The sequence below is a fragment of the Tachypleus tridentatus genome, chromosome 11, assembly GCF_004210375.1.
Source record: "Tachypleus tridentatus isolate NWPU-2018 chromosome 11, ASM421037v1, whole genome shotgun sequence".
Lineage (NCBI taxonomy): Eukaryota > Metazoa > Arthropoda > Merostomata > Xiphosura > Limulidae > Tachypleus > Tachypleus tridentatus.
The window spans coordinates 62,483,901-62,501,924 of record NC_134835.1 but is presented as its reverse complement, the minus strand read 5'-3'; the positions used below and the strand labels follow the sequence as shown (position 1 = coordinate 62,501,924).

The following is an 18,024-nucleotide window of genomic DNA, read 5'->3' as shown; positions in this document are numbered from 1 at the left end:
TATAAATTCTGTATGTGCATATTGTTAACTGAAAAAAAAATTCTTTTAAAAAAGTTAATCTATTTCAAACCTCATCCATGTAATACTTTATACAAATTATGCATTTTACAATGGAAAATGTGGCCTAGTTTATTTTTCGTAAGTGTAAAACAAAATTTTTGTAAATCGTATACATTGTAATGTGTAAAGTTATTAACTGAATGATACAGCTATTAATGAATTTTCATAATATAACTTAAGGTGAAAGAAGAAAGAGTGAATGATCATTTTAGCAGTGGACAATGTCAGATTTTTTTTTATTAAAAACTATAAAGGTATGTATATAAAAAACAAACAAAAACTACAAGTGAACTATAATGGAGGAAAATTTTGCTACTGGAGAAAACCGACATTATTTGGAATATTTGATGGTATTGATTTTAAAAATTTTGTCAGAATTTATCCACTGACTCTAGATTCTGAATTATTGTAATATCTCAATATTTCATCATCACTGTGTGCAATATCATATCATATCATATTAACTCAGTCCAATAAATTTATGCTGCAAAATTAAGTATACACAGACAGTTTGAGAGGTTAAAAGATACATTTTTGATAACTTCAAATGTTGGCTGTATTGTGATGATGTAAAATTCTAAATATATTGTTCATATATACTATTTGTTCTCAATATAATTGTAGGGAATTTCACCACTTTGTTTCATTCCCACACTCACCTGTGGGAAACCCTCATTTGAGAAGTCTCTAAACTTGAGCATAAAGGAGAATGGAATTGGCCACCTGTCTCACTCATTCAGTTGGTCAGTTCTCCTAGCTTTGCATGTAGTTAAGGTATCTTTCCTTGCATCTCATCCATGATATAATCAAATTTTGCAAAACTGTGTTTTTTAAAATGTTTCAAACTCTAGTTCTGTGAGCATAATTCTTTATATTTTATAGAAAATAATTTGAAGTGATGGCTGCCTCCAGTTAAAGTCAAGTCCAAAAGTGACAAAAATTATCCATACACTTTTTGCTACATTTGTGGAAAATATGTTACACTTTCATGCAGGAATAGTCTAGTAAAGGTAGACTATTATTTTGGGTGTGAAATTGATGACCAACAAAAACCTTGGACTTCACATGTGTGTTGTACAGTTTGCACATCTGGCTTGATGCCATGGCTGAATAAGAAGAAAACAAGTTGCACTTCCTGTGATGTGGCATGAGCTCAGAGATCATCAAATTGACTTTAATTTTTGCATGACTAACTGTTTTTGGATATTCAGGTAGAACTAAACAAAACATCAAATATCCACTCTAATGAATCCAGTACCTCATGGGGATGGTTTCAGTGTCACATCCACCTTGGATAACAGAAGAGTTATCCTGTGAATAAGATAATAAATCATCTTTATCCTTTTCATGTAGTAATTTTGTTACTTTGACATCTCAACGTAAACTGTTTAATCTAATTGTGCACAAGCTAAATGATCTGATTTATGACTTGTCTCTATCAAAGTAACATAGGGAACTTCTGGTTCTCACTTACAGCAATGGAAGTTATTGACTCTAGAAACAAGACTTGTAATTTACTGAAGTCTTAGTTCTTACAACAGAATATAAAATACTTCGTGTTTCTGTATAAATGTCAATACACTAATGGAAGAATTAGGTACTGAACATCATCCTCAAGAATGGAGACTTTTATCAGTTTATCTAAAATTACTCTTAAAATTGTACTTATATCCAATAGGAACATAAATAATTGATACCAGTAGTTCATGATGTGAACATGAAATAAACTTATCAAAGCATGTTACATTCTTAATTGCAGTTTCAACAAAGTTATTTTCACAATATATAAGAATATTTTGAGTAAATCTGTCATAACTAGAAAACTAAAATAAGTAATTTTCAACATGTTTAGAATCAGCATTATCAAACTATTCAGAAACCGTTTCATTTTTCCTAGTAGCATAGAAAATAGAAATTTTTGTTGCCAATTGCTGTCATATATATAAAATGTATATAGTTCCATCAAGTATTACTACCTATTATAAGATTGCACTTAATTTTGCTTGAATCTGCTGGTTGTGTGACTTTAAATGTGTTATTAAATTTTTTACACACGTTGCTAGAATAAAATGATATTGAAACTTATAAAGGCATATATGTGATGTTTTGGTGTTCATATGACTTCTTTCAATCTGGTCTGACAAGTTTATTTTTTTAATGAAATTTGAAACAAGAAGAAAAAAAACAAGTACTACATTTTTTAAAGCAAATCCTCTGAAAGGTATGGTCCATTTTAGCATGGAATGTTAACCTTTTGCATCAAACTGGGGTGTGCAAGTTCTGAAGTTTTAATAAATCTATTGTGTAAACATTTACAATAAAATTTAGCATCTTAGTAGCATGGTACATTTGAAGTATAGCTAACATTTTTTTATAGCAATTGTGACTATGTTGTACACATGTAAATAATCAAGGGAACAGGTATTAAAAAAACAGTTGTATTATGTGATTGACTTCTTACAGTATTTTAACTGAAAATGTTAGATATTGTAAGTTATTAACTTAAAATATTAGCTTTTGATGTTTCAAACATGTGTAGCACAACTTTATAATATTTGATTTGTATGGAAAGCTCTTTTTTCCAAAGGAAACCTATGTGAAGTTGATTAATATTACTGTCATCATTCTTGAACACAAGTGTGTTTTTATATGTTTCACTGTTGTGAAAGGTTTGGAACAAGGAACTTCTGGTAAAAGTCTGAAAATTTAACATATTTCTTTAGTATACAAAAACAATTAAACAGAAAAAATAAGATGTAATGAAACACAAGTAAATACACTTAAAAAATGAAATTTGAGGATGGGAGCATTATTGTATGTGCAAACCATGAAAACTTCTGATATTTGTGTGGTTTTCCAGAATATGTAGATCATTAAATGAATGGTTGGATTGTTCAGGTATGCTCTGAAAGATGGTACTGTGAAATATTAATTGTGACTTGTTCTGTATGAAAATTGTGACCATTTAGTGCTTTTCATTTTATTTACTTGAAACCAGGACTGGAAAGGCCAACTTTAGGTGACTAACGCTGATTTTTTGAACTTACCCGTTAGTCATCCTGGTGAGTTATGGGAATTAAAATTATACTACAGAAAGTCCTTTACAACTTTTATTACTGTAGTTTCTCTCTTGCAGCTGTAAACTAGTTATAAAAATTGGATTTAACACAATTTTGTTTTTAATTCAGAAGTTAAACTTTGTTTTGTTTTACCTTGATTCCTTTTTATGAATTTTAATACTTTTACTTTAATTTTAACTTTTTACTAGATGTTTGGCACAGAAAGCCTAGTTGCTTTGTGCCATAAAATCCCAAACCAACCAACCAACCTTTTTATTTTTAGACCTGAGTTTTTTTTAACACCAATAGAACATTTTCCATGCAGAGGTGTACAGTGGTGGGATCCATTTTCAGTACTAATAGCAATAAATTTATCAGGTTATATGTAAGTTTGTTTCTGTTGTTACATACAGATATTGAGCACACCGCAACGCACTAATATACATCTCATCAATACCAGTCCAAGAACTCAACACACATTGTCTCCTATGATTGACCATAGTGGTAACAGGTCAGGAAAAAGGCCACATGAACTGACCCTTTCAGACTACTCAGAGAGGTAAGGCACCTTTTGTTAATGCTATATGAAATGTATTTTACAACACTTAAGTCTTTATACTGAACAAAAAACTATCAACAAACTATCTTGTTTGTGTCAGAGGTACTTAATTATCAAACTCAAAAGCTCATTAATTGATTACATATTTATTAATCAGCCCATGCAGCCCATACAAGAAAAAAATAAAGGTGTGTACCATCATAACTTTTTCAACCATTTCATTATTCTAACATGACATTCATTATTGTATTTTCATTTACAGCATTTTGTAGTATTATAAGTACTATTCAAACTACGATTTATTTCATATGATAGACTGATAGACCTCTTCTGAAAGTTAGGAAGTGTACGTTTTTTGTGTAAAATATCTTTAGCTATGAATCTTATGGACATTTTCTACATGGCAAAGAGATTACAGTGGAGCACTGTTTAGCCGCGGTATTGGGGGGTCAACCTGCTTAACTGCGTCTTAAATGGTCCGCGGCTTAAACCTTTGTGACTGAAAAGCCGAAGTCGCCAACAACTCCGCCGAGGAGCTTCATCCAGTCCATTGCGTGATCATTATATCGGATTATCGAATTAAAAATAATACTTTAATTATTGATCACTTTTTTCACGGATTTACCGCGGATTAACTTTAATGTGTAGAGAGGTGTGATTCGGTAACAATGGCGGCCATCATAAAGCTGACATAGAGAGCGAATAAGGTAGATTAACGGTCGATTTCTATTGTAATATATTTTATTTATTTCCCAAATTAAAGCAAATCCTTTTTAAATATCCCCTTGAAGTTATGAAGCCAGGATTAAATTCGTAAGCCTTGTTTTTACATGTTCTTAAATTAGCTGTGAACGCGATAATCCTCGCTCACATCGCTCACAAGACTTGCTACAGCGGCTTAAGCGATTTCACGGCTTACTGGTTCGCGGCTTAATGGCGCTGCACTGTACTACTGTTAGCTAGATACCACCAGGTGGTCACTATTGTATGTGTTTTTCAAATACATAGTGTCTCAATAGTGTTCATCTGTAAATCATATAAATAGGTAAACAAGAGTATCAACAAATTATAAATCTTAATATGAAGCAGGGGTCCTACTATCAAAAGTAATGAAACAAGATATTAAAATCACAATCCTTGCTTTGACTTACAGATAAGTATAAAGCTGCCACAATAGGGATTAAATTTGTGATTGTGGTTTTAAATTTTTGTTCATTAATTTTTATAGCAAGATTTCTACTTCATTTTAAAATTCATAATTTTTTAATTGTTGTGTTTGTTTACTTTTTATATTATACCTCTATAAAATATATACTTTACCTCTAGAAGATGTAACATGTCTTCATTGATGTGTAGCAGCATTCGTTGGGTTGAAAAGATGCTTAAGTATGTGAACGATATGTTTACTATTTATATTATATCTGTATATTATATACACATATATGGATTTTTATCGGAATATCAAAAGTGGATACTCACAGAGCTGTCAAGTAAGCTGGAGAAATCTTATAGTGATAGTCCAAACTGTCTAGGTGTTAGGCCTGCTGAGATGATCAGGTAGGTAGATAGTAGATGAAAAAGTTGCTGGTTTAGATTTTTTGAACTTATTTACTGGAAATGTTAATGACCTTTTTAATGTATTATTAGTACATGTATGCATCATATATTGTAACCAATACTGTGAATGGTCAGTTTTTCAGTATGTGAATTATTTGGAATCCTTGTTGATCCCTGCTATTAAGTACTTCTTAAAATAATGAAATCAAGGTTCACTATCAGAAAGAAAATAATGTTTTTCATTTTAAATATGATTGCAGTTAGAAGTGAGTAAGTATCCATTAAGCATTATTTATATATCTTGTTTGAATAAAGACAAAAATAATATTTGATAAAGAATATTTTGTAAATCACATTCCATACTTGCTAAACCTTTATTGTCTGATTTGATGAAAGTTTTATTTTGTGAATGTTTCTAAAACAATAAATGCAACTCAATATAAAATATAGAATATCTTTAAAAAAACGGAAACCAGTATTTTAAACAAATTACAGAAACTATAAAACAAAAAATGCCCTTAAACCTATAATTTTACTATTACATGTTGATCTAATTCTTGCTTTAACCAAAAATACTTAAGTTTTGTTTATAACTATCTCAAAGACTGTGTTTTGTTTATAAATAGTCATACCACTAGATGTGATACTATAACAAAGTTCCAATCAAGACCTGTACAGAACTGAAGGAAATGCTTGAAAAAAAAAGTATTATATTATTAATGATTAATAGTTTTTTAGCAAAAATAGTTATTCTTTGGAATGGGCCTAAATGTTTTAAAAATTGACAAGTTGGGGTTTTTCTTTATTGGCAATACTGTGCAAAAACAAAAATATGAACTTTATTAATTACAATAGATAAACATCAGAAAATGACAAATTATCAAATGTAAAATAGTTAAGATTTTTTAAACAGAATTAGAATTAATGTTACCTTGCAGTTTGTGGCAAATGTATATGAAAAACTAGAGGAAATCCTGTCTTTAACCCTATAATGTAGGAATACATTATTTTTATTATTATTTACCTGTTGTATGTGAAAATGTATGGTATACACAGTAGCATTCCCTGAGTTTCTCCCTATACATTTCCCAGGACAACTGGATGAAAACTACTAAATTTTTGTTGACAAAAATGACATGTTACCACATGACATTTTCAGGCAATACATCCTATGTAAAGTTAATAAATTTTATCATGCTCTGTAGAGTGTATATCTCCACCTTGCATTATTGATCATATTTGTCCCTAAAAATATAAAAAATGTCTAACATTAATCAATGGACATGGGCCATTTTGGGCAGGACAGTAAGGGATATTATTCAACATATTTCCACAAAATTTCATCAAAATCCAATAATTTTTTGATTTAGCAAATGTAATATGGAAAGTTGGTCCCCATGTTAATGGATAGGTTTTTGTTTTTATTCTGTGACTTTGACCTTTAATTTTTAACTTTCTGAAAACTAATTACTTCTAAGTTGGGTCATAATTCAATTGTATACCAATGTTCATCCAAATCCATTCAGCTATTTTGGAGAATTCTTGCTGAAACTAACACACACACAGTGGTGAAAACATAACCTCTGTCACCTTTGGTGGTGGAGATTGTAAGGTAATAAAAAAAACACTATTTTCTGCTGTAGACCTAAATAATATCTATTAATTGAATATTACTTTCACTGTTGCAAATATAACTATTTTTCAAAATACATGCAAATATGAGTACATGACATCTGACAAACTATTAATGTTCACTGAAAAAAAAAGACAATTTGCTAGATGGAGTACTCACATTAAATGCTTTTAAAATGTATGATTCATGCTTTAGATTATGTTAAAAGTTGTAAGAGGTCCATAATTTGAGATTGTTGCTATAAATAGGCAGATCAAGGATGATGTAGAGGGGAGGACATCCATCTACACCTCAACTAGCACTACTGATAAATTTATGCTACTTCCATTGTTCAATATAATTATGACTTTACACAACAAGTAACTTTAATAATAAGATAATCAGAAAGCCTACAATAGTCGTAATGAGTATCTTTAGTGGGTTATAATTCAGCAATTTCAAACTTTGTCTTTTATTTCAAGACTATTAATGTGATTGATATGAAAATAAAAACAATTAAATGCGTGTTTCAAATTTTTAAACTAGAATCAAATGGTTATAATTATTTGCCATCATATTTAGAAAAAACAAATTATAATATTGATAAAAGTGTACCTGTTTTACTTTGTTTCTTTTTTTAAGTCATTTCTACCATCATAGTCCTTGCATTTTCACTTATTTTGGACATCAATAATATGAAATACATCTGAGTATTTTAATTTTAAAAAAATGAATCAATTCTGTAAAAAGTATGTTGTGTGGAGCTGCAGGCATCCTAAGTACTAATAACAATTGAGTAAAGTACCTAAAGATTACTAGACAGACACATTGTTAGTGTCTGGAAATAGACAATGTGCTAAACTTTAGCATGGCAAAGTTTAATTAATGTTCATATTTTTATGTAGTATTATACAATGACCTCTCTACCTTAAAAATATTTTTTTTTTGCAAGCTTTTTGTAATGCTGACCATGAAGACACATGCCAGTGTATTTATGTGTGTTTGTGTATTACTGTTATCGGTCCAGGTTGTCGTCTTATTGTCATTACAGATAATGTAGCTGAACTTAAGTTTATGAATTTTGTATTTCATGATGAGCCATTATTTAAAATTTCTTAGGGCTGGAGGGTAGAGGTCTACTTATCTTTTATATAGTAGACAACAGTTTACTTGATGTTGACTACACAAGTAGCTAAAATGTTGTTATATGAAGTTAGAAAATCAAAAAACTGTGTCTCTGGCTTTTATTTATGGTATTATACTAGTTAAATTTATAATGATTGAAATCTTGCACTGTATTCACATTTTCAGTATTTTTTTTACATGGAAAAAGCAACTTCCATTATAATGTAGTACTTTGTATTAAGAAGTATCAACCATACAGCTATAAAATAGCCTAGATAAGTCAAACAAAGCTAAAACAATATTAATATATTCTGTAAATTATTAGCTTGGTTTGGTTGTTGTGCATTGAGTTAAAAAATTATCTTTATTTCTAGTAATATGATTGATATGAAAACAAAATCTAAAACATTTCAAACTTTTCAATTAAAATTATTTAGTTATAATTATTGATAATAATCTAAAGAAAAATTACAGCATTAGTAAACAGGTTGCCTGCTTTCAAAATTTTTTAAAATGTCACTACATGTGCAGTTATACCAGTTACAGTTTAGACATCAGCAATATAAAAATCATCTTTTTGATGAGAATTATAGCTTCTAGAAAATGAAAAATTGTTTCTGTTACAAGTCTGTGTTATAAAAATTGCAGGTGTCCAAAACATCAGTAATTTGATAAAAACAAATCTCTTAAGTTCTAGAAATAATGCTAGAGTGTCTTGAAAAGGTCAGAGGGCCAAAGTTAATCATGGAAATATTCAACTGACATTCATATTGTTGTATTAGCTTAAAAGCAATCAGTTATTGACTGAAACTTTAAATGAATTGATGGAGACTCCAGCTGTGCTAATTTAAGAAAGAAAAAAGTTTTATATCAACTAATAGCCCAGTTGTATAAAAACATGCACATGTAATATTTCCTTTTAATACTACATGGTTGTGTAAGGATACCTGGCTGTTTTTAATTAATTTTTGAGAAAATAATAGAGGGAATTAAACCTCCTAGATCTGCACCTATTTGTACAACATTAAACATGCAGTTATTAATTTATTAAAATAGAATGGGTTGAGATCCCTTGATGTTTTTCTTGCTTACACAATTAAAAATACAGTTAAAGTTGTACTTAAAAGTTATAAACATAATGTTATGAAAAACAACAGTAAATTTTATACTTAAGTGACCAAGGAATTGGTAATGTATTCTATCAACGAATTGCATTCTCTCTTGTCACCAGTTCAAAATTAGTGGAAATGGTAGATAACCTTAGTTGCTTAACAGTAACAGAGTAAGCAAGTTTCGTGGTAGTAGAAATTAAACCCCAGATTCTCGAATCGTGAAGTACGCTACCTCTTGGTTATGTAGCTTCATGCTTAACAATACACAAACAAACCCTAATTATTATTAGTTGATTATTTTGATGATGATCAAATTAATCTTAATTTCAATTGATTGATTCTTGGAATAATATATAACAATCCCAAACACTAATTTTAATTAATTCACTATTTTTTAGCAGTCATCAATTTAATTGTAATTTTGATTAATCATTTATCTTGTATGACACTAATTGATGCTTGTAGGCATTCATTAAATGCCCTACTCTAGGTTTGTCATGACAGTGGGTCTTGTCTTAGTGATTTTTATGTTTCTGTACTGCCTTATAAGATGAGTGACAGTACTGAAGACTTAACTGTGTTTGGGCTAGCAATACAGTGAATATGATGCTGGTAAACCCAAATATTAAGAAACTTACATGTGGCTTCTTTGTTAATTAAGTGTTTGAATCAATTGTATGAAATGTCATTGCAATTTAAAAGAGTAGTGTAAAACAACCAGAGAAGTAAACCAAAAGCATTCTGGAATATAATTCAATATAATATGTATGTAGAGAAGATAATTTGTTGAAGTATAAAATAACATATACCAAACTATTAGTGAATATTACTGACTTACAGTTGAAACTGATTTAGTACTTTGATATAAGCATGTAACATTTTATATGTGGCTTTATTTTTGAAAGTTGTCTGTATGACTGATATTTTTATCGGTGTGAATGGTTTATGTAAGGGCTTTTCACTGGAACCTTGAAAAACTTTGAATATTTCTGTATTTGTAGCAAAAGAAACAAGAAAGGGGAGAAAAGTGGTAAAGGATTACGTCACTTTTCAATGAAAGTGTGTGAAAAAGTTAAAGAAAAAGGAACTACCTCATATAATGAAGTAGCTGATGAATTAGTATCAGAATTTACAGACCCTCAAAGACAGATTTCACACAGTGATCAGGTTTGTTGTGATGGTTACAAGTAGGTTGCAATCAGTAATCAGTGATTGTGTTCTTTTTCAGTGCATAAGTTTTTCAGGTTGAAACAGGGTGATGTATAACTTCTATTCTATAAAAATGTGTGATGCATCAAACAAATTAAACCATAGATAACTAAAGCTTTATTTTCTTATTTGCATTAAATAGTTCACAATGTTTAGTTAGATTAAAGTTTTATATAAAAGACAAACAGTAAATTATTGTTAATAAAACAAGGATTTGAATGGAATGGAATATCTTAAGTGTATCTTAGTGCAATACAATAAAACAACTCGCAGTAGTGGAGTAATGACAGTTTGTGTATACACAGTGATACTGAAGTGGAAATTATCTAAGACAACCTTTATACTGAAAGTAATTAATACTGCCAGGCAACCAAAGGGGGGATTTGGAAGGTCTTGCCCCAAAGGTTTTTGTTATTTTTGTTTCATTTTTGCAACTAGACTTGTAATGTGAGATAAATAAATACTGATTAAGCTATGACTTCATGTGGTAAGAAATTTCAGTTGTGTGGTGAATGTTTTTCCAGCCCCATACAGCACTTGCTTAAAATGATTTATAATGCCAAGCCAGTAGCCACACAACTAATTCAGATGTATAAAATAAAATTGCTCTAATGTGTAGTATCTAATTAAAATGTTGTGCTAACAATTAGATATATTTTATCAATATAAATTTGATAACATCCAACATGTAAAAATATAGTTTAAAATCTGGAACTGATAGTATCGTATATTTGGCCTACAGATATAGGTAGTATGGGTCTGATCTAATGGTGATTTTATTCTTTGTATAGATGTTTTACAGTAAATATCATAGGTAGAAATTACAGGGTAATTAGCAGACATCTATCATTTCCTGAAGAATCAAACTTGTGAAAGTAACAATTTGGTAACTTTAATATGCCTGTAATCTACATCTTGTGATGTGCTTCATCTGAAGTGTATTCTTTTTTGCAGTATAACATGCCTCATGTCTCCTTTATACACATTTTATAGGAATTAAAAGCTCTTATTAATGGCAGTGCTATTTCTCTAATTAGATCCACAGCTCTCCAGCTGTAAATAAGTTATAGTGTGTATAATATATAGTAGAATAAAACCACTTACATTTACAGTAGTGGAACAGGATAAATAAACTAATGGGTTTAAGAAGGTAGTGCTAAATCTTATATAATTATCCTTTAAATAACTGTAGTCAACTTGCAGATTAGCTCAGTTTGTTAAAGATGGACTTCAGAGTGAGATGTAAATGTTTTTGATACTGTCATAGAACACTGTGCTAATATTAATGTTAAAGGATCTATTAATATTTTACTACTTAACATTTCCATATTGAAGCACTGTAAAATTTATCACATGCATTTCAATGTAGAAGGGTTAAGAAACTTTGAAAATCAATTTTGGTTAAATTTAGTTAACTTAGATCATTTTTTAGTTGTAATTTTTTATTGTTTACCATATAAAATTAAATGTTAAAACTTATCTAAATAAAACATTTGCCAGTAATATTTTCTGGTGAAAAACATTCGTGAGGAATTATTTGATACCTTTAATTAAAAACAATTTAGAAAGGTTCACATTGTGTTGCGAAATTTGAAATAGATAGTCCCATATAGGAACATTCAATAGCCAAAAATGAAATTTCTTTTGAAAATTATCCTGGGTTAATAACTTATCTTTTCTGTAAAAAATTAAGTGAATTTTTTGTTGTGGAACTGGATCTGTGTTTAGTGGTTACTGATTTTTGTCTTCAGTAAAGACATCTGATAACTTTAGCATTTTTTGTTATATTCAAACCTAGCCAGTTAATATAACATTTTGTGGTTTCAGTCTTATGACCAGAAAAACATTAGAAGAAGAGTGTATGATGCTTTAAATGTTCTGATGGCCATGAACATTATATCTAAAGAAAAGAAAGAGATTAAATGGCAAGGATTACCCACTAACTCAGCTCAGGAATGCCAAAACCTAGAGGTAATTACTTATAATACTGAAGGAAGTTTATTATATAGTTTTATTTAGCTCTGATTGACTTGTATATGGAAATAGTTTCATATTACAAGCCACTGTATAGATAATTCTTTTGCATCACAAGCTTGAAGTAAAGTACTTCATTATAACTTATCTGTATGTATTATAGTTTAGATGCGACCTACTAAAGAACTTACCTGTAAGAGTTAACATAGAAATAAATTATATTTAACAGCTCATTTGTGCTATAACTTAAGAAAAGTTGTGTAATAATTTGTTATAGCATAGTAGTAAAGTTTTATGTTACAACAAAACATTTGTATTGCAATCTGCAAGAGAAAGTGTAGTTTCACAACCTACTTAGTTTTATATCTTAGAAGTAACATTCTGTTTAGCAACTACTGTGTGTTACCTAGAAGTAATTCTAAGTAATCAAAGAATCCAACACAAAAATTAACAGTGTTTTAACACTGAAATTTTATGTTAAAGAAATTAAGAAGAATAAGTTTAGTATCTTTACACTATAACATAACAAAATTAAACAAATCAAGGCAACCTAATTTAAAGATATAGAAGGGATTAAGTAATAATTTCTAGTCATCATATCCTTCACAAGTTAGCAAGACCAAAATTAAACTGGAAATTGGTAAGATAATAAGAAAAGTAAAATTAAATATAAGAGATTAATAGCTTAACATCAACTTCTATTATATATATTTAACAGATTTTATTTACTTTAATTTATTCTAGAAATACAGATGACCAGACTTTCCTTCTAGTAGGCTTAATAATTCTCTGACTATTATTGGCTTATTTTTATGTGTAAAAAGATAATAGTGGAGTTGTTAGTCTTTCTTTTAACCTTCCAACAAAAATCATTGTTTAATTTTAACAGAAAAATAACATTTAATTCTTGGCTTAGCAGTTAGTAGTGATTTCAGTTTGTGAGCTTTCCAGGAAGACATTTTGGTGTATTATAGCTAATTTTAAAAGTCCTCTTCACTCCTTAGATATTAAGTAAGAAAAAAGTCAAAGTGCTAAAATGAAAGAGAGAGAGCAATAGTATGAATCTTATAAATTTGTTTTGAAGTGAATGACAAAGAAATTAATGACATTCTGAATTGTGAAGCCCACATATTTGATCTGTTTTCTGAGTTGTAGGTGCTCCTGATGTATATTTAAAACATTTAGCAAATTATGTTTGTTGGTTTATGTAGCTGTTTAATAACATTTATAGTGTGTGAGCAATATCAATGTTCAATTTTATTGTGCTATCATTTCCATTATTAATAAGCTATATAAGATTTGACTTGAGGATGTTTTTCAGTGTATTTTTTGCTTTAAGATGGTCACAGCTGTCCCTTTAAATGTACAAGGAAATGAACTGGAAATGATAAAGGGTACATGAGTCAAAAGCTATCCTTAAATTATTTACTTCTGGTTTATATATTGCACATATTGAATAATATTTTTACCTATTACAACACTTTATTATGAAGAACTGACCAAACAAACCAGGTGAAATAATTCATTTTCTGTGTAAACTATACAAGCAACCCTTACAGTAAATAGTTAGATCAATTGCAATATTGATTGCATTTATGCTTTAACATGTGGTTCATTTATTATGGACCCACAGTATATATATAAAAAACCCAGTTTGATGTATAAGTAGTTTAAGTGTGATCTAGTTCAGATAACTGGTGTCTGAAATTATAGTTGGCATTTAGAAAATTACTAGACAAGTCTTGAAAATGCAGACTGTTTCATGGTTTGAGTATTGAGTGGTAAATTTCCACTCAAGAATGATGATCAAAATGAGGTGTCTGTGCTTAACCTCTTCACTGTGGTAGCTGTGTGAAATTTTGTTATATATAATGCTGCAGTTTATAATCCTACATAGTTTGAAAGCCATTAAAACAAGTTGCTTGTGATTTTGCTGTGGAATCTTGAATTGTATGGTGCACATAAGTAAGTTTTGTGTGTACACTGTACAATCATCTAGTATTCAAAACTTTTTTGTTGTAAACTTGGGGATTAGCTTTGACATTTCTTGGGTTCAATTCCCATTGCCAGCAAACTTTGCTTATCCTGTCTTGTGGCAAAGCTTATAAGGCTGTGTGCCATTATTCAGTAATTTTAAACTGCTCACTGTTGACTAAATAGAAGACAAATGGCTGGCAGCACTCACTGATAACTAACTCTTTGTATACTTAAATGTTTAACTATAAAGTTTTTTACATAGTGATATGTTTCTAAGTTATTATTACGTGACTTTGTTATTTAATATTATATAAACAAGTATGGATTGAAGAGAGAGATTCAGGTGGCATGCTTATTTTTTCAGAAGTTAATAAAAAAAAAAGTGTAGCCATACATCCTTCCACTACTATAACATATCAGAAAAATGTTGTATATCAATGTTTTTCTCTAATTGGGCTGTTAATTACCATAAAAACTTTTGAGATTTTCTGAAATCAACACAACTGAAATATTCAGCAATCTAGTCAAGGCCTCAGTTATTAACTTGTTATTTATGAGCTAGTAAATCAACAAGAATGTCAATAAAATTATGTTGAAGTAAATATTTACTTTTGTCTTTTTCCAGACTAACAGTGTTGTTTAGGTTTCAGATGTTTGTTTCATCAAAGTTAGGTTTATTTAGGACATCTGCAGCTCTTATAACAAAGACTTTTACAAAATCTGTTTTTTTCATTGTTTAGAAATTAGAATTCTTTTGAGAAAGATGTTTTTTCATGTTGTTGTTGTTTAAAATCAAAAACCCAAGTGGTATGACTGTAGAACTAAAAGCTTTAAAATAGACTTTTAAAAATAGGCATCCTATTTTTCAAAGAAATAATATATATATATATATATATATAGTTTTAAATATTATTATAACTCATTTTAACTGCTTACTTTTAATTTAAAAATATTAATGTTTCTTAATTTTTTTTATTTTCACATAATTTACATTACTAGAAAGATTGTTATCTGACTGATCTAATCATTTATAGGTTATATTAATGTTATTTAATTTACTTATTTAGGTTATTTTAGGACTATATGGTCAACATTGATCAAACAAAAATGCTACTATATTGGAGGTATCTTTTCTTAATGTAAAAATTGCTGAAACTTTAATTACAGCATTATACAAAAAGCCAATATTTCAAAAAGTTAACTGGTATCATACCACCATTGTAAAAATAAAGTATTACTGCTGCTAGAATTGAGAGGTTAAATATTGTTACTTGTTAACATGTTAATATTAATGGAATAGATTTTCTTGTTTTATTTTTATTCATGACTTAATGGTGTTCAGGTTTTCTAAGATAGTTTTATTTTAAAAAATAAATTGATGTTATTTTAATTTTTTCATATTTTCTGACTTTAAATTTAGGTTACTTAAAGAATAACCAAATTTATGAGTCTTCTTACTTTGGATTAGGTACACATATGCTTAATAAATAAAATGACTTGATTATTTATTTCCCTTGTTTAATTACAAAACATTTGGGTATAACTGTGTAGTTGTAGGTAGACTACTTAAGGCTTCAACATTGTTATAAACAAACTTATGAAGGTATGAAACAGTGTTGAATTCTTTGAAAAAGTTTGTATAATATTCTTGCAACAAGTAACCAGTAAGTGAATAAACGTTTCATTGTTTCTAAAGGTTAAAAAACAGTTTCATTGGTTGTTTGTATAATAGATTTTCATATACAAAGTTTAAATTAAAAAAGGAATTTAATGTTAAGTCAATGTACCCCAAATCTCTAAATTAAAAAAATAGCTACATTGGTTATTTGTATGATACATTTTCTTGTACAGAGTTTACAATTAAAGAAGTTACTTAACACTGAATCAATGTAGTTGAAGCCTGTAGGCAAAGTTTTGAAATTTTTTGCTTCATAAATTTTTGTAACAAATTTTAAAGTCAGTTTTATATGTGAATTTTAATTATGTTTCAAGAATTTTAGATCTGGAACATTTTAGAATCAATATTTTCTCATTTCTGACATTTATTTAGCATAATTCATGAAGGAAAAATTGAAAAGAAGTATTTTCACAGCTGCAGAGAGTTTTTATCTGCAAATAAAGTGATCCATTTGATGATTTATTTTAGGATTTTGTTGCCTATTCCAGAGAGTATATATATTTTTGCAAAGAACCTACTGCTTCTTTAAAACATATCCATTTCTTAATTTTTAACCATTTCCCTTAGGTTTTGTACAGGCCTTTGTTGCTGTCTTATTAGTTGGCCAAATCAAATGATTTATTACTTGCTAATGAACCTTAGCTTTGAAAACAATTATAAAAAAAACAACTTGGTATTTGTGTGTTAAATTATATTTGTTTGAAAGTTACAGAAACATTTTCTGCAAGAGAAGACATCAGTTAACTTCTGATGAGCTTGTACAGTTTAGAGATGGGTTGAATGGGTAACACAGAAAACTGTTACAAGTTTAACAAAAGATCAAGTATACAACGTTGTTAAGAAGTTTTTTAAATATTTGTTTATTTCAACTATGTAGAAGAATATATATAAACATACACAGTATGAAACAAGTCACATGAATAAGTTGCTTTATTTTTATGTAATCATAATATTTGTAAACATGGTATTTTTTTATGTTCAAATTAAATCAAATCATAAAACTGGATATAAACTTAGTTAAGTTTACTGTTTAGTGAGTACAGTAGGCAATTATGAATATTTTGATGCCTCAAATTTGTATTAAGTATTTTGTTTTTCCTGTTTAAACAGAGTAAATAAGTTAATTGGTTAACTGGTTAACTTATTAATCCTAATTGCAGTCATGACATATTTTACACAGAAATATTATTAGCCTTGTTGGTGATAGTAAACTGTTTGTTATTTATGTAATTTTCAGTATAAAAAATTTGTACCAAGGATTTTTAACAAAATGTATGAAAGAAGAGTATTCTGGAAATTAGTAAGTCCATCAATTAATTGATTAGCAATAAACACTAATCACCCATGTATAGAGAAGGAACAAGGAATAATGGAAATAGTAGTCCTTGTGCATCACCTATTGTACTTTTGAAGGAAGGTTGATGGATTCACTAGATTCTGAGTAAACTACCAGTAGTTAAATGAAATTACAAAGAAGGTTGTCAACTCACTGTCGAAGATTGATTTTACTTTTAATGTTCTGTCCAGATTAAAATAATTTTTGACACTGGATGTGAAGAGCTAATATCAAAGAAACAAGTAGAAAGATGAAAGCCTTTAATGCTGGGAATGGATTGTGGCAATTTGTTGTTATGATTTGGATTACATAAAGCACTTTCCACATTTCTATGACTAATGTAGTATGCTCTCTTTGATCTACCCTGGAATGTCATGCTCACACTCTTGGATGACATTCTTATACACAGGAAGAGTATTGATAATGCTCCATATGGGCTAAGGAAAGGTTAGGACCAGTTGAGAAAAGAGGAACTTAAGTTGAATCCCAAGAAGTTTGAGTTCTTCCAACACAGGAATTTCAACACAGAAAAGGAATATATATATAGACCCATTTTAGATTGAATCTGTTCAAAATTGACCAACACCAGAGAACTTGCACGAGATCAGAAGATTTGAACTGTGCTGTAGTTGTCATTCTCTGTTGTAGCTCATAAATTGCCTTAAAAACCAAACAAGTTTTGTTGACTACTGCTCTGAACAAATAAGTATTTAATAAACTGAAGAGAGAATTAATCACTGTTCCTGCATTAGCAGACTCAGCTCTT

At 29.1% G+C, this 18,024-nt stretch overlaps 1 protein-coding gene across 3 annotated transcripts in view; it reads left to right on the top strand.

Annotated features, from left to right (window-relative positions):
• Positions 1-18,024, top strand: part of LOC143232290 (transcription factor Dp-2-like) — a 71,068-nt gene that overhangs the window by 36,466 nt on the left and 16,578 nt on the right. For all 3 annotated transcript variants that reach the window (XM_076467516.1, XM_076467517.1, XM_076467518.1), the window contains 3 exons: positions 3,533-3,678; positions 10,086-10,251; positions 12,121-12,264. In XM_076467516.1, the coding sequence (XP_076323631.1) occupies positions 3,533-3,678; positions 10,086-10,251; positions 12,121-12,264 (456 nt within the window). The remainder of the gene's footprint in view (positions 1-3,532; positions 3,679-10,085; positions 10,252-12,120; positions 12,265-18,024) is intronic.